General features: G+C 42.2%; 7 protein-coding genes across 7 annotated transcripts; 2 read left to right on the forward strand and 5 right to left on the reverse strand.

Moving 5' to 3' along the window:
• Positions 1–346: 346 nt before the first annotated feature.
• K450DRAFT_234759 (uncharacterized protein) lies at positions 347–3,557 on the reverse strand. The gene is made up of 8 exons (XM_051587977.1): positions 3,184–3,557; positions 2,775–3,107; positions 2,431–2,701; positions 1,996–2,369; positions 1,902–1,921; positions 1,779–1,820; positions 1,232–1,701; positions 347–1,159 (listed from the first exon to the last, which is right to left on the reverse strand). Exons 1-8 carry the CDS (start codon positions 3,464–3,466, stop codon positions 574–576), a joined length of 2,379 nt encoding a protein of 792 aa, XP_051445826.1. The 5' UTR covers positions 3,467–3,557; the 3' UTR covers positions 347–573.
• Positions 3,558–3,648: 91 nt separating this feature from the next.
• K450DRAFT_198168 (uncharacterized protein) lies at positions 3,649–5,107 on the reverse strand (the record flags this gene model as incomplete). Its single annotated transcript, XM_051584567.1, has 3 exons — positions 3,649–4,034; positions 4,097–4,407; positions 4,488–5,107. The coding sequence occupies 3 exons, from the start codon at positions 5,105–5,107 to the stop codon at positions 3,649–3,651; spliced, it is 1,317 nt and encodes a 438-aa protein (XP_051445827.1).
• Positions 5,108–5,588: 481 nt separating this feature from the next.
• K450DRAFT_234770 (uncharacterized protein) lies at positions 5,589–6,499 on the reverse strand. The gene has a single exon (XM_051587978.1). It carries the CDS (start codon positions 6,370–6,372, stop codon positions 5,785–5,787), a length of 588 nt encoding a protein of 195 aa, XP_051445828.1. The 5' UTR covers positions 6,373–6,499; the 3' UTR covers positions 5,589–5,784.
• A 602-nt stretch (positions 6,500–7,101) lies between these two features.
• Positions 7,102–9,312, reverse strand: K450DRAFT_234774 (uncharacterized protein). The gene is made up of 6 exons (XM_051587979.1): positions 9,007–9,312; positions 8,234–8,921; positions 8,095–8,154; positions 7,940–8,025; positions 7,793–7,871; positions 7,102–7,722 (listed from the first exon to the last, which is right to left on the reverse strand). The coding sequence occupies exons 1-6, from the start codon at positions 9,250–9,252 to the stop codon at positions 7,121–7,123; spliced, it is 1,761 nt and encodes a 586-aa protein (XP_051445829.1). The 5' UTR covers positions 9,253–9,312; the 3' UTR covers positions 7,102–7,120.
• A 681-nt stretch (positions 9,313–9,993) lies between these two features.
• K450DRAFT_234777 (uncharacterized protein) lies at positions 9,994–11,480 on the forward strand. Its single transcript, XM_051587980.1, has 6 exons — positions 9,994–10,098; positions 10,188–10,273; positions 10,358–10,418; positions 10,499–10,566; positions 10,643–11,092; positions 11,156–11,480. Exons 1-6 carry the CDS (start codon positions 10,011–10,013, stop codon positions 11,291–11,293), a joined length of 891 nt encoding a protein of 296 aa, XP_051445830.1. The 5' UTR covers positions 9,994–10,010; the 3' UTR covers positions 11,294–11,480.
• Positions 11,481–11,558: 78 nt separating this feature from the next.
• On the forward strand, positions 11,559–14,685 carry K450DRAFT_234786 (uncharacterized protein). The gene is made up of 12 exons (XM_051587981.1): positions 11,559–11,831; positions 11,902–11,958; positions 12,021–12,112; positions 12,190–12,283; positions 12,354–12,492; positions 12,575–12,653; positions 12,724–13,549; positions 13,625–13,726; positions 13,801–13,927; positions 13,990–14,096; positions 14,168–14,279; positions 14,346–14,685. The coding sequence occupies exons 1-12, from the start codon at positions 11,799–11,801 to the stop codon at positions 14,558–14,560; spliced, it is 1,983 nt and encodes a 660-aa protein (XP_051445831.1). The 5' UTR covers positions 11,559–11,798; the 3' UTR covers positions 14,561–14,685.
• Positions 14,686–15,147: 462 nt separating this feature from the next.
• K450DRAFT_234794 (uncharacterized protein) lies at positions 15,148–16,272 on the reverse strand. Its single transcript, XM_051587982.1, has 3 exons — positions 16,165–16,272; positions 15,641–16,091; positions 15,148–15,575 (listed from the first exon to the last, which is right to left on the reverse strand). Exons 1-3 carry the CDS (start codon positions 16,232–16,234, stop codon positions 15,293–15,295), a joined length of 804 nt encoding a protein of 267 aa, XP_051445832.1. The 5' UTR covers positions 16,235–16,272; the 3' UTR covers positions 15,148–15,292.
• Positions 16,273–16,371: the final 99 nt, after the last annotated feature.

A 16,371-nucleotide genomic window follows, 5' to 3' on the forward strand; every position in this document is an offset into this window, starting at 1 on the left:
GCACTGGGATATCAGTAATTCTTTCGATTGGGTTTGATGTCTCGTTGTCCGAGTCGTCATCTACGGCAGAAGGCACTGTACTAAACCGAAACCTGAAAGATGTTTGCTCTTTGACTGGTAGTTCCTCAGAATAGTTGTTGGCCATATTTCAGGATGAGAGCTATTTCAATTTTCCTTCGAAAATGAGGGAGTGAAAGGAGAAAAAAGAGTGATGTGTCAGATAGATTGCGTGCTGTGATTGAGTCATCGGCCTCGGTTTATGCACAAGTGAAACAGCAATGACTTATTTTTTCCGCAAATGTAATGTTTTCACTGATAGAACACATGATATGTTGATAAAGTACAATGAGAATTTAGATAAGGAACATATCACATAAAGTGATGTATGGTAGTAGTAATAACCATCGTTATAGCCAAGAGAATGACGGATAGCCTTATGGGGAGGGATGCATCGGCTCGCCACATGAGTAGACAAATAGAACTGCAGTTTACAACTCAAACAGTGGTTTGATCAAAGTCAAATTATATTCGGCAAATTTACATGAATACGAAATAGAACATAGCGAAATTTATTCAATCGCGCTTCTCATCATAGGTGCCTTCTAGCCATCTACCGGCCTCGTTAACATATTTAGCAGCTCTAGTCTCGGTTTCCGTAATCAAGGAAGGATCAGCTGCGTCAATGGCCTCTGCTAGTGACGGGAAGGTTTGTCCACTATAGCCAGTCCAGAGTCCGGGAGCATATACGGTATGCTTAAACCATGTGCGACCCTTGATACCTTGGGGATCTAGGAGACCACGCTCAAACTTGGCAAGACGGTCATTGATCTTCTTGACACGCTTCTCAAGTTTGTCTGACAAAGCTCCCTTGGATTTAATCTTATCATGAACACGCTGGCGCAATTCGGTAACACTGCCTTCAAAGTCCTCAGCAATTTGACGAAGAACTGATGCTGCTGACTCGAGTTTAGTGAAAGAAAGAGGGAATCCGTACTTGTTGAGATCCTTAACATAGCCTTGAATTTCGATGGCGTAATCAACGGTGTTAAATGGCAGGACAATATCGCTTGAAAGATGAAGAGCCATGAGACCCCAAATTTGAACAAGAGCACGATGATAGTTGAAGTCAGGGTCACCAAACTTTTCCATCCAATGGAAGCTATAGGTACCGGACAATCATTAGAACTCCATAAAACAAAAAGGCTTCCGTTCACCCATGATGCTCACTCACCTATCATAGTTGCTATGGTAGACACCATAATCGCCTCCAAATGCAAGGTTGACACTGCTGATACCAAGGTAATCCAAGAAACCAACGAAATCAGAACCAGAGCCCAAAACACCAATCTTGGGCTTTTTAGATGTAGCCATGGCCATATCTTCACCACCGACGAAAGGACCGGTTTTCCAAACATCATAAATAGATCTTTGTGTCTGAGGATCGGTAACTTGAGCAGTGATATCATACACCAGTTGGTTTAGTGATGGTGATGCTGCTGCACCAAAGTGAGGTCCAGAGACAGCCGTATCGACATTAATATAGACAACACCTTCCTTATTCAACCATTCAGCGTGATCTTCTACCCATTCAGTGGAGCCGACCAAACCATATTCTTCAGCATCCCAGGAAGCGAAAATAATGGTGCGGCGGGGACGCCATCCTTTCTTGAGCAAAACACCGAATGTGCGAGCAAGTTCCAACTAAAAGGCATTGAATTAGTGCGTGTACTGCAGACATGGTTGGTAGGTAGCACATATCTTTGCCATTATAAACTTACCATAGCTGAAGAACCTGAAGAGGGGTCGACTGCTCCAAATACCTGTTAATATAAAGTTAGACATTTTCATTTTCAACATCCCATGCAGGTCCAATGTGATTTGTTATCCGACAAAAAACTTACCCAAGCATCACGGTGGTTACCTACAAAATATCATGAAGATCACTTTTTGTCAACAACGCTTGTATCATCTGGACGTACCACAAATATCACTTACCAAGGATGATGGCACGGTCCTTTTCTTCAGTACCCTCAATTCTGCTAATAACATTCCAAATAGGAGTGATCTTGTTCTCAACATCGTTAACAAGGTTGACCTCAACTTCGGAGGGACCAATATAGTATCCAACTTCAGTCAATCCGCCTCTCCATTCAGCAACGGCTCTAAAGCCATGGCCATCCAAAGCACGAAGAAGTGGGAGAGCGTCTTCCCAAGAAATAGGCAAAGAAGGAATCTTGGGAATGCTAATGGTTTCATTAAGAGGAAGACGAGTGACATTCTCCTTGGCAGCATATCCGGGGGTCAAAGGATCACCAGCCAGCAATGACAAAAATTGAACGGAACCGCGTTGCACAGAGGACGGGGATCGCCTAAAATAGACGTTTTAGTATGGAAGACTCTGCATGGGCTAAATGTTTCAAAAGCACTTACCATGGGCCATCAGGATAAGATTCAGCAGGGTTATTGGTTTCGTCTTTGTTCAACGGGCCATCATCAATAGGATCAGAGTAGATTAAGGTGCCGATACAGCCAAAATCTTGAGCAGCCTTCACCTTAAGTCCACGGAATACGCCACCATATCGAACGAGGGCAATAGTGCCAGTGAAGTCGACACCAAGAGCAGCGAGAGCCTCAAAGTCTTGAAGTCTACCATAGTTCACATAAACAATGGGTCCCGTCACGTTGCCAGCGGCGGAATAACCTATGAAGGTATCATGTTAATATGATCTGTTTTTTGTATTGCTTTTGCATGCTAAAGTTTCATTGGGGCTTACCATGAAATGTGGGTACATCTTCCTGACCTTTGCTTGTCTTATCTTCGTCAACGATATCTTCACGAAGCTTGGCTTCATATCTAAACTTCTCGGGACCAGACACAATTGCCACACGACGGTACTTGGGGTAGTTAAGAAGTGGCCAGTAGGTTTCGATCTTGGAATCAGAAATACCAAATTCAATAAATTTGTCTCGAGTCCACTCCGCTTGAGCTTTGTCAGACTCAGTACCAGCCAAGTGAGATTCGGAAGTATATTTGTACAGATAGTCTCGGATAGAGTCATTGGAAGGTGTATTGATCATGATGTGCTTGGCTTCTTTGAGTGATATAGCTGATTTATGTTTGGGTTAGTACATCGAGTGCCACATACTATTCGTTCCAGCATAACTGCATGGGCGAATACTTACTAGAGCCATAGCCTCTGAACCAGAAGGCAACCACACCACCAATGAGGACAGCGAACAGAACAAAGAACAAGATACTGAGAACAATTTTGACAGTTTTATGTTTGGGAGGCTCAATAGTCATGCGATTGCTGTCAATGAGTGGAGCACGCTCTTCTTCGCTGGTGCCAAACTTGCTTTGCCACGCATTCTTGAAACGTTGAGTCCAAGACGCGCTCTGGGCACCGTTCTCGGCATGTTGAGCAGTTTCCTCGTCTTGAGGAACCGCATTGTAATTACGAGACATTGGAAAGAGTTACAATGGCGAACCCTAGGGAAAGCACACAAACGGAATAAGACAAAAAAAAAGATTTCGTCACAGGGAAAACGCTTTGCCTCGCGACGCAATTTCTTTCTTTGATGGCAAAGATTCGCACGCTTACAAATTTGAATTTCTCTATCACTTGTGTATCCTCCGAGCCTCGGACTTCAGTCAGACATATCCATGTCTGCTTCTTCATCGTCTTCGAATATAGCCTGGTCGGTAGCTGGAGCGACTGGATCTGCAGCGGGGTATGATGCCGGTAAGGCACTTTTCGTAGCATAATATTCATAATATTGTTGTTCTGAAATCTGGTGCTCATTACTAACTATTGTCTCGTCATAGTTATATAATGTATACAGATCCAATCCAGGGTATGTTACTGTTTGGATTTTTGGTAATTTTCTACGCTTTTGTACAAGCTCAATGTGATGTTTCAGCAAGGATGTGTGAGTATCAGATCTGGAATTTGAAGTTCCGCTAAAGTCCTTATCAATGTGGTGGTCATCGTATATCAAAAGAGCTGGTTCACTTTCCGAGTCGGTTGCTATAGCTGTGTTGAATTGAGCTACAATTCTTTTTTAAATATTTGAATAAAGTCACCATGACGCTTACCGAGTTCATCTTCGCACTTGGTATATCCAGGTGGATAGCCATATTCACGTATTTTCCGATAATACGGAGGTTCCGAACCTTGCATTCCCAACGCGTCCTGCAGCTGTTGAGAAAGCTTGCCTGGTGTCAGCTGCTCGACCGCTTCTCGGAGCCCGAGCTCGACGAAAAACCGTGCAGAGTTCGAAGTGCCGCTGCTGCTTTCATTTTGAAATTGTTTTCTATTCGCCTTTATTAATGCCGGGTTCCGAGGCTCAGGACATTGCTTGAAGCTGTGTTCCACGCTATTGCAATTGAAGCATCGATTTGATTGCCTTTTTTCGCGTGTACATCAACAGAAAAATATTAAAATTTCACTTGTATGTCCCAATTACATTGTTAAAAATGTACTTACGACTCTTCTTCAACTTCACCAATAATCTTGTTACTTTCCTTTGTATATTGCGGTACAAGATCCTGAGACAGATTATATTTGCTTTCATCTATTTGATCGTCGATAACGAAGACACCATCCCGAAATACTACAGGTGTCAGATGTGATCCAGGTTGCTCGTCCCCTTTTTTAGCGGAATTGACATCTTCGTTTCCAGCCACATGAAGGAACCGAGGAGTGTAAGGCCGATAATATTCGCCAGCCTCTTCGCGTTTCGGTTGACCACTTGCATCTATGTCAGGTTCAGATACGTCTTTGTTCCCAAATCGATCGCTTGGTGTGGTGCCCAAAGGTTTTGAGCGTCGTAACCGTATTTTTAATTTGTCGGTACTAAGTTCTAAATTGTTGTCTGTACGTTGGAGGCAGTGTTCTATATACTCTAAAGGAATGCCAGCAAGCATCGGTATCATATTTGATAGAATATTCAAAAATAAGAATCCGTCACTTGAGCTTCGGAGCATCATGGCCAGTATGGGATCTCGCGTGTTTGAAGGGAATTTGAATACTCGTTCCAAGGAATTCACCACGTCATACGCTAAGAGTTTAGATTTACGCTCATGGAGAGATCTTTCGCCCTGCATCCTCGTAATTGATGGTATCTGCTGGCAATGTCCCGCACTTTTATGTCAAACTCGTTGTCGCCGCCCAAAGAATTGGTAGATCAATTATCGTCGTTGGGACATTTTTTTGATACCGTGCAAATTGCAAGTCATAGACTCTGAAACTCTTCAAGTATGTCTTTTCCTTTCAGTACATTTACCGGTCCATAATACTATTGCACAATTGTAATGAAGAGTTTTAATCATGAGCTGGAATAATAGTGCGTTTGGAAACGGGCTTGAAACCTTTATTGGAAACTCTGTCTCGTACATATCCTCTTCCAAAAAGGTTGAGTATGGATTGATGTAATCCCCAATACCATCGAAGAAGGTACTAGACAGCTTGGTTCGCCTATATCGACAAACTACCAGATAAATAGGCTTCAATTACGATGGTGCCATTTGAATTATGTTTAAGTAATGATGTAAAAGGAGATAAATATCTCTATTCAGTCAAGTCTAATTGGGTTCCTGCGACTAAACAACATTTCAGTGATATTCAATGATGTTTAGAAATGGTGTGAAGTGTATTCTAGGTACTGGTACCAAATGTAGGCAGCCTAAAGTACCGTATTCAAGAGAAAATATACAGCGCTATAATATTACAATGGATTTCCTATAAGCTAACAATGATGCAATTCGATTATTCTCAAAGTGCTTTAGAAACCTCCTCCGAAATCGCCTCCGCCAAAGTCGCCGCCGCCACCAAAGTCGCCGCCGCCGCCATTGTAGTCGTCACCGTAGTAGTTATTTTCAACGACAGTATCGTGGTCAAAAGCTTCACCAGCCATCATGCCTAACATACCACCACCAACTAGACCGGCTGCAAGAGGTAAACCGGCTCCTCCCATACCTCCCATGCGACCGCCACCAAAGCGGCTTCCGGCTTGCTGTTGGACATACTGTGGTTGTTGCTGGTAATATTGCTGTTGTTGCTGGTAAGGTTGCTGATAACCGCCTTGAGAATAGCCCTGGTACGATGCAGCCGAACCTCTTTGTTGATCCTGTAATGGACGGTCGATAGGGTGGTCCCATTGAGTATGTGCATTCGGTGTATATACGTAAAACCACTGTCCACTGTTTGGATCCTTCTGGGTTATCCAACCAGGAGGCAATTGCCTTCTGTCTGGATTGCTATCAGCAGATTTGGGTGGTGGTGGAGCATATTGTTGGTGTGGTGTATTGCTGTTGGAATATGGAGGGGGGACATCACCAGGTCTTGGTTTTGGTTTTGAGAATAGTCCCATATTATAAGTTTGTTATGTGAAGAAAGATAAAGTAGTTTTGCTTTGGCGCTTGCTCAACAGCAGTAAAAATACTTACCGAGAATCTTGGCAAGTCACGAGGAGAAGTCGTCATTGAATACCATCTTTGAACACCCAGAGTCAAAAGAAGTTTTGCGACCAATGAAACCACCGTCATTAATTAAGGTCGTTTCGACTGACCAATCATTTCCATTTCAGCCACAGTGGCCGATCTCAGTCACCAGCCAAGATGAGTTTTCATACCATAAAGAGAAACGCTGGAAGCTACCACAAACTTCCATGACTTGAGCGAACTTTATTTTTCATCGTTTTGGTCACGTAAACGAAGCCTGAAGTCACAGCATCAGCGATTTGCACTATAATTTCAACAAGTCTGCTGGATATAATTAGATAATGACTGAAAAACGGAAATTGCCAAGCCAAAATATGATCATGCCTTTAGTAGCCTAATAAATGATTTTGGACGTAGACATAAGTACAAAATTCTGGATCGAGCGAAAAAACTTCATGCATAGTAAGATTAGCAATCTAGAGAATCGCTTTGTAACGGATGGGTTGACCGTTTCGTCGTAAGCGATAGTTATTACGCACCGAGGACCACAGTACTGCAGAAAGTATGAGATAAGCATGGTTCATTAGGATGTCAAGTTTAACAATCTTTTGAAAGAGGGAAAATATGATAAACTATTATTTGTGCGATTATGATATAGTGCGCAAACATAACATTGATTTATTCTGAATTTAGCTGACTAGAAAGATAATTCTCGAACGACATGAGAGGTATTTCTTGTTTGCCATCATAGGATTCGGAAAAGGTGACATACATGTCAGGACGTATGAGCATAATGCCAGCATGGTTGTGTTCAATGCCAAGTCGTTCAGCAAGTTGGCCCTTAGTATCGCACCAAAATCCTTCTTTGGCATAAGCACTGTCGCGAGCATATTCTGGAACTCTGTACCGAAAGATATTGTTTTTGCTTAGCACTACAATTGGTCTTACAAACCTCTCGTAAGGCTTGAGAATGTTCCAAAAGCTTGCAGAAGCGTCGTCATCGCCGGCATGATTCCAAACAAGCAAAGCGATATACCGATCTGACTTCCTGAGAATACTCCTGATGGTTTGTGGTGACGTATTCATTGTATCCTTGGGAATGAGGATGCCAGATTCCTTCATGTATTGTCCTGGTTCAATAATAGCGGAAGCAGATTTCTTGGCCAATAGGGTAGAGTTTGAAGGGATGGTCACATAGAGCTGTTGTACCATATACCCAACCTTACTGTGAAGGGAAGGTACGTTCAACGCCAGCGGAAGCACAAATGATCGCAGGAAGTCTGTTGATTAAGTTTAGATTCTTAAATGCTTGATTCATGTTGGAAAAACGAAAAAAAGTTGTAGTCTGACCTGAAATCATAGTAGGCGTTACCATGTTTCTTGCCACTTTTCCCGTTACGTCAATGGTGGCATCCACATACGGACTTCGCTGGTTAATGGAGAGCAAATGATTAGATTTTGACGCTGTGGGCCATGTACCAAATTCACTAAACCAACCTCATCGTAATAAGAATTTAACAACTCTTCCGGGTTCTTTGCTGCATTTTTCAAAACAGATGAAATCTTCCAAGCCAAGCTGTACGCTATGAAAAGCCAAAAAGCATCAAAACAACAGTTCTCACTCAAGTACGCATCACATACCATGAACATACCATCTTGAAGGCCAAGATTCATTCCTTGTCCTCCTGCTGGAGAATGACAATGAGCAGCATCTAGCGGAAAATAATAACAAACGATACAATTCATTATCGGTGACCAACTTACAAGTACCCCATTTGAAATGTACCTTACCTCCAATAATAAAACATCTTCCTCGCCGAAAGCCATTTGCTTTGCGTTCATTAACACCAAACTTGGCTAACCATTGTGGGTTCTCAGCTTTCATTTTAAAAGCACCACTACGTTGATCAATCATTTCCTGAAGTTGTTCGAGAGTAATGGATTGGCCTGTTTGTATGCCTTGAGAGACTGCTTCCTTCTTGTCATGAGAGGTCAAGGCGTTCTTATCATCAGGAGAACCGACAGGATTTAGACTAAGTACAACTCGGGTGATAAGTTTTTCTCCAGCCCTATCCAGTAGCGGTATCATCATAAACACACCGTTTTTAGAGTTAATAAAGTTGCCATAGCGCATATCAGGAAGCTTGTCTCCAGTCAAGGTGACATCCGCTAACGCGAATGGCACTTGGAAGACGACACCATCAAATGTCCAGCCAGGTGTGCCCTTACGTACGGCCGAATGCACACCATCCGAGCCTACAAGAAATTTTGCTTTCACTTCTTCCACGTTGTCCTCGTCGTCCCCGTGCTGAAGCTTCGCTACCACGTAGTCGCTCTCTTGAACATACGAGATCAACTTGACTGGCCGTTCCACTTTCTTGGTGAGTCTGCCTTGCAATGTATCCTCAATTCTCCATTGAGGTATTACTGTCATATGACCGTAAAGAGAATCAACATCTCGCATTTCTATCTCTGCAATCTGTAAGGGAGCAAAAACGTTATAAATGAACTTATTTCGGCGCTGTCCCCAGGCATTCATGCTCACAGCTTATCGCATAGCTTACTTGTTTGGCGTCCGAGTGTAGTCGTAAGCCGCGAGGGATCACAGCATGGCTCAAAAGTTCGCCAGACAGACCTCTGTCCTCCATAATTTCTAAGCTTCGTGCAGTTAGAAGTAGTGCTCGACTTTGACCATGCCTTGCTTCTGGCGTCTCTCCATCAATAATTCGATAATTATGACCAAATTGATCCATCAAGTTCGCAAAGAAAGATCCAACGGGACCGGCACCGCAAATGAGCACGTCCAACATGTTTGTAGGTATAAGTTATTAAGCACTTTAGGATGTAGTTTGACTTATTGTAGGTTTGTGTGTGCGTGTGAGTTTGAACAGAAAAGAATCAGCCTCTATTATATAAAAATGCCGAAACTGGGAAGCGGATAAATATCTCCGAAAATTAGGCCGTTTTCCGTCCCGTAAATGTACCGCTACCGTGTTGATATAATGAAAAGAAAGAAATGCACGTATCATTTGTTTATGGAACAGAAAAGAGTGCTTCAACGTCTAAATGTTTAAATTAGTCTGTGAACCGCTTTGAATTGTGTATTCTTGTGTTCTTGTCATTTTCATGTTACGTTCTTTCTGACTTTAAATCTCCATTGCTTTCAACCAAGTAGCCATGCGTCCTAAACATTTCTAACCGTCATTGTTAGTTAGAATACATGTATATTAACTGCTTAATGTGTCGGATATACATAGGCATGTTGGTAATATGTATTATCCGGTTTCCATCAAGAATGATTTCTCCAGCATCAGTTGTGAATCACAAGGCTCCCGGGTTTGGCGAGTATGACACATTCATGACTAGCATACTTGTTAAGTGATTCACCCATATAACCAATTTTTATCCCGTCACTCGGTATCGTAAATCATTGTACTGATGAGATTTGTAGTTAATAATTTGATGCAATGTTTAAAATGCGGACTTTTACCGAAGTCAAAATTTACAAGAACGCCAGGTTAATGACTGCTACGACTGAAATACCGCTTTCACTTTTTCACAACATGATATGGACGCCTCAATAATGTTTCTCGGCCAACAAGAAGAACTAACATGGACCAATGTCGGAATATCATCGCTCTTCTTGATCGCTTTGGGTTAGTTACGCCGCATGTGCCTACATGTCATACAAATGTCAGAGATTGCCACCATTACTCACCGTTCATGGCATGTCATGTCCAAAAAGTTTTTCTTTCATTCTTCCTCAAATTGCAGATAGAGAGACCGCTAATAATATCGTCAATTCGATGCGTCCTCCAATTGACTCTGATGGTAATTATTCGTAGACGCTTTTTGTGTCTGTCATACTTTAGGGGTTGATGGATCATGATGTATGCCTAATTTGGTACAAAATAGGGGTACATTCTTAAAGATGTTTTCAGCAAGGATGATCCGCTTATTACCAGTCTTATTGTAGGCAAGTGAAAAAAATGAATTGAAATCGTAAATTAAACATAATTCGAATACGCTAATGACTTGTATCGCACATTCCTTTAGCTGTCTTAATATTGCTCAGCTCGTTTGAAATTGTATACCAGAAATCTGTTTTAACCTACAAAGGCATGGTAAGTTGTAAAGGGTGTTGTGGAGCCATTGGAGCTGCTTTATATATGTATTCATTACTAAAATGGCTCGATTAAGTTTCTTTCGGTCTTGGTTTCAGTGGGTGTCAGCACGATTGCCATCTCAATCGCCGGTACCCGAATAGGGTTGAACGAAACTCCATTTTGGAAGCCAACTAAATTCATACCCACTGTGGGAATGATAGTTTCCAACTGTATGAGCGCAACAGCACTGGGAATCTCGTCGTGTTTGTCACATTTTCGAATACACAGAGAAAGCATAGAAACCCGATTATCCTATGGTGCATGTCGATGGGAAGCAGCGAAACCTATCGCCATCGAATCCGTGCGAACAGCCATGCTTCCCACCATTAACGGCATGTCAATTCTGGGCTTGATTTCTATACCAGGGATGATGACAGGACAAATTATGGCAGGTGCTCCTGTTGGGCAAGCAGCCATGTATCAGCAAATCATGATGTTTATGATCAGTGGATGTAGTGCATTCTCTGTTCTCTATTGCGTTGCTGTGAGTAAAAGGATGCTCAATAATGGCACTGATAATCTTGATTAATTGATGCCTTTATTCCAGATATGTGTACGGGTCGCTATCGACAGTGATCACCGACTTCGCCTAGATAGAATATTGGACGGTAACAACAACAAGATGGGCTACAGTAGTAGCAGTAGATTATTTTGCTGCTTTAAGCGAAGAAAGGTTGAACAGTAGAACAATTAAATAGAAATCTAGCTAATTCCTCATATACTGTAAGCATATGCCTTCCTCAGGTAGTGAGGGGATATAGCCTGGCTGGCTGGCTAGTCTGTAGCAAACAGTATCTTAATTACATTTCGTAATATAGCATCCTAACAATATTCACCCGTAGCGAATTCAACTTCTTCTTTTCGCATTTGACGTATTTGTTCGAAATAATAGTTTATTCTTATGTATTTATTGGGTCTCGATTTCATGACGTTCAGTCGGGGAGATGTGCCTGGCTTGTTCTTTCAAACTGAAAAATTCGCAGTCGCGCTTTGGTTGTGCAGTATTTTTTGTAAGCCGTTATTTTCAGATTCCTCAAAGTTGTGCAGATTTCGCAACAATCGCTTCTCGACAGGCTTAATTTGACGATATATCGAAAAAGGTCAAACAAAACGCTTTTAAAAGAACCGGATTTTCAGAAGTAGCACCTCAGGCTGGGAAGAATCTGACCCAACTACCAAAGTAGATCTAAATGGATTCCTTAAAGCACGACCTCGACTCCGCGGTAATTTGCCTCTCACAGTGCTCGACAGTACAAGTATGAAAGTATCTGATATATAACGCTCATTTTCTAGCTGAAGCCAGCAAGTGACCGCCAAAATATGGTCGGTCAGCCTACCACGGTAATAGAGGTACGCGTTGAGTGATAGTCTCACGAGAAGTTGGGATCACCTTTCTAAACCTCAATCATCAGTTCTACCGTGAAAGCTTCAAAATATTTAAAGACTGCCAACAATATTTTGGAAAAGCAAGGGAAGCGAAAACAAAGTTGAACATACTCAAAATGTAAGAAAAAGTACCTGCTTTTTTTGTTAGCTTTCGTCTGCCGCTCTGGATCATATTGTACTAACCGACATGTATAGCGACGACAACCACGAAAATGAAGAGATGAGGCGCAATTTGACAAAGTTTGCCAAAAGATACTCTGAGCTAATCAGTCGACTACTTGCAAGCGAGGTATTTGTACGCTGTTCTTATCAGACAGTATTATGATATGAACTGTTACTGAAACCTCATTCAACAACAGCATATAGGCAGGGGAGAGAGACAATTGTTCGAGGAAGCATATTCTATTTGGCGTTTATGTGAAATACTGTATTTCCCAGAAGACCCAATATCGCCTATCGCTCCAGATTTGTTGAATTGGCTAGAGATGCAAGATACAGGTTAGCATTGTGTTCCAGATATGGGCATACTTCAAGGCTTGACGTGACTTGATTCTTAGCAATTGCTTTTTTTTCTTGGTAGACTTCGTTTCCAAAGTTGAGACCACTATCGCACAGCCTATAGGTGACCTAGAGAATATACCGTGGGATGTCATTCAACGGTAGGATACGCACAGTTTTCTCTCTCTCTCGGTATATGACCATAAGTTACTCATCACTTTTTCCATGTAGAGCGACAATTCACGGAAACCTCGCTGCCGTGAGTGCTCTTTTGGAGTCAATTGCAGACACTTGCCCTGAATTCTACCGAAATATGATCTTCGACGTTAGACAGTTAATTGATGACAAACCAGATTTGCCCGCCAAAGCAAACGTTGCTATTATAGCAAGCTATGTTCGAGCATGGCGAACTTGGGATCAAGAAATACAAGATAAAATTTTGGCACTGGATCCGCAATGGGGTGAATATGAACAATGTTCTGAGAAGCAAGAGGATGGCAGCCAGCAGAGTAACGACTCTAAATACGACAATGACTACGAATCAGTGGGCGAAAAGAGAGATGCTGCCTACCGAGGAGATATCGACGATTCAGTAGACAAACTAATTCGAGATCATTTGATCGAAATTCTGGAAATTGTCAATGGCAACCATGATACTATTTGGCGACTGAGCGAGGATTGGTTGGAAGGCGTTATAGCTATCATAGTTTATGCTCAACCGACCATTGCCAGAAGCGACATTGGCGAATTAATAAGTCGAAACGACGGCATCAACTCGAGCACAAGCCCTCTCATGGACATATACCACTCCTTTTTATCATTTGATATACCTCTGGGTCTCAGTTTATGCCGACCCTGGTGGCTAACGGCGCACTTGGACGATCTTTTGAAATACACAGATTTGCTCAACGATCAGTGTGAAGCTGGAGAAGCTTCGATGGATGAATATTCCAAAGCTGAATACGCACGACTACTCGTGGAGAGTTATCAAGAATGGCCGTTAGCAATTGAGTATCTTTCTTGTTGCCCTACTCATGGCAGCGAATGGATATCAGAGGTAAGGATCCTTAGTACTTTCTGTGGAGACTTGAGAATGTGACGGTGTCTGATCTACTGTCGCTTGCATTACTAGCTTGTGCAAACTACAAAGTTCACCTCGGCTCAAATGGCAGAAGACGTTTACACCTTATGTAGCGAAAAAGGTATCAAGGAAGTAGCAGGCTCAATATCGGCTGTAAGCAAGAATATACGTTAGCATTTAGAGCACATTGCCTGGAAATATAATTTTGATCCTATCTTTCCTTATAGGCTTTGGCCGACCAGCTCATGGTAGACAAAAAATACTCTGAAGCGATTCGCCACTATCTAGAAGCGGGTGAAATCGGTAAAGCTGAAGGCGCGTCTTCCAAAGTGTTGGATGAGTACTTGTCTACGGGTATGTTTGGTTGAATTGAGGATGACAAGCGACGGACAAAGCGTGCTAACATGCCCTCACAGGTCAAATAGAACTGCTGAAAAACATACCACATACGGAGGGCTGTCATACATCCGAGGGCTGTTACTGGGTTTTGATAGAATATAACGAATTTCACAAGCTATACAAGGTGAGGATCGCTATGTTTCAAATGTCATCATGTAGAAGGTGACAGGGTAACTAAAAACGTGTTATCAGCAGCGTGGCGATTATGCAAAAGCTGCCAAAGTTCTTTCCAGGATCATGAATTCGCAGAAAACTCCCATGAAATTTTGGCCCGCACTTTTGCTTGACGCTTTGGTGTTTTTAGAAGGTATGTGAGCTTCAAAATGTTCTGATAACACCTGTAGATGGTAGCTGACAACCTACTGCCATATAGGAGAAGAGATGTACTTTGACGAAGAACAGACTTACAAAATGATGGGATGTCTGGAGGATTTAACTATGGACGAAGATAAAGAAAAGTATCTCCAATCTTTAAAAATCAGAATCAAACATGTCAAAGCCGATGCAAGCGACAAGGATGCCGATAGCATTGTGGAAATGTTGCGATTCGCTTTATCAAGGAACCTGGCAAGATCCGTATCCCATTAAAATACATTTCTAAACAACTGTACCATAAACACTCCTTCGTCATGAGCAACGAACTGTAATCAAATAAACTCTAGTTTTCAACTTGGGGTTTCTGACACACATGATAAAGAACATTTGCAGATGGGCTCATCAGCCTCAGCAGGCATGATACGAAAGATTTTGGACGATAAAATTGTAATGAACGGATTTCCGAAAAGGTGTATTGTTTTAAATGCTGACTGAATTTGCAAAATAGCAATGTGAATAGGTGGAATATATTACAAGTTGGATATCTACGAAATACTCTATTTGCTATCCTTCTTTGATTTTTTCTCTTTCTTCTCCTTCTTCTCTTTCTTGTCCTTCTTTGTTTTTGATTTGGATTCCTTCTTCTCCTCGTCGCTGCTGCTCTTCTCTTTCTTCTCCTTCTTTGACTTTCGTCGGTCACATTCATCGTCTTCATCAGCCTTTCTCTTTTTGCTCTTCTTCTTGGGTTCCTTAACGGAAATTTCCTCTTGAATCTCGACTGTCATTTCATTTGTGGTTGACTTCACAAAACCAAGGCCGTTTCCTGTGACAAGCCCATTGCTACGTGAGCCTAATCCAAAGCCAAGGGCCGGAGACGATTCTTCTGAACCGCTGAACCCGATACCTCCGAACGATGGCCTTACTTCCTCCTCTTCCACCTGTTCGAATGATGCTTCTAAATTTTCGGCAAAGTATTAAAAGCCAGTTCATTGCAGTATGTTTACCCTATAATATACAAGACTTACTGAGACCACTTGCTGCAATTCCTGAAACTTTGACGTTCTTCATTTTTGACGCAAAATAGTCTTGCACATTCATTTTGTTCACAGTCATTGGGACATTAGTTGTATTCTCCATTTCTTGCACTGTCTCCTCTGATACAACAGGTGACGAAACTGGCGAAGCATTAGCTGATGCAGAGTTTGATTTGATGCCGAGAATCTGGCTCATGCTTTCCATATCCTTTCCATTAGCAAGTCGTTTTGCTCGCAAGAATTTTGCGCGTGCCCTGAAAGAAGCTATGGTTTAGGGCTTCATTCCTTCAAAGTAACACATACAGATAATTATACTTACGCATTACGGAAGGTTGTAGTGGTCGTAACAACTGCGACAGTATCGCTTTCCTCATCTTCACTGTCTTCCTTCTTTGACGGTTTTGACTTTTTGGATTTCTTCTCCTTCTTTGCCTTCTTGTCCTTTTTCTCCTTCTTGGACTTCTTCTTGGATTCCTTTTCTGTGGCACTGTCATTTTCATCAGTTTCCTCTTCGTTGGATGCTGGAGATCCAGCTGTTGGAGTGCTTTGCTCGCTACCCACTCGCTCATTAAGATCAGCCAAAAGTCTGGAGAAAGCGTCGGTGTTGTCCAGCCAGTTGTCCATATTCTTCTTGTTTGCACCAATACCGAAATTGTTGTCCTTCAGTCTAACTTTGACGTGGTCTGTATTGCCATCCTCGTTAGCGCCAAGACCTTTTCCAGGTGCCCATCCCATCTTGGTGAGCATTTTGTGGCCGAACTTTCCAGTGTCTGTTGAAACAAGGAGGCGTAACTTTAGACAACTATCATTTCTCGGCAAAATCACAAGTGGAAAGCAAAATACCAGTGCTCCAATGGAGGTTATTGGGATCAGCACTAATGCGCTGCTTGTTCTTCGGTCCAGCTAAACCCATTGTCAATGTATTCCAGTCAAAGATCCAAGCTGAGCTTTCTTTTTTTTTTTTTTTCTACTCTCGACTTTTTTTTTTTTTTTCACATTTAAGGGCCAGTCACAGAATCGAAACTTCACCCATTCAAATTGCACATAGAA

Source organism: Umbelopsis ramanniana, assembly GCF_025399195.1.
Source record: "Umbelopsis ramanniana AG unplaced genomic scaffold K450scaffold_18, whole genome shotgun sequence".
NCBI lineage: Eukaryota > Fungi > Mucoromycota > Umbelopsidomycetes > Umbelopsidales > Umbelopsidaceae > Umbelopsis > Umbelopsis ramanniana.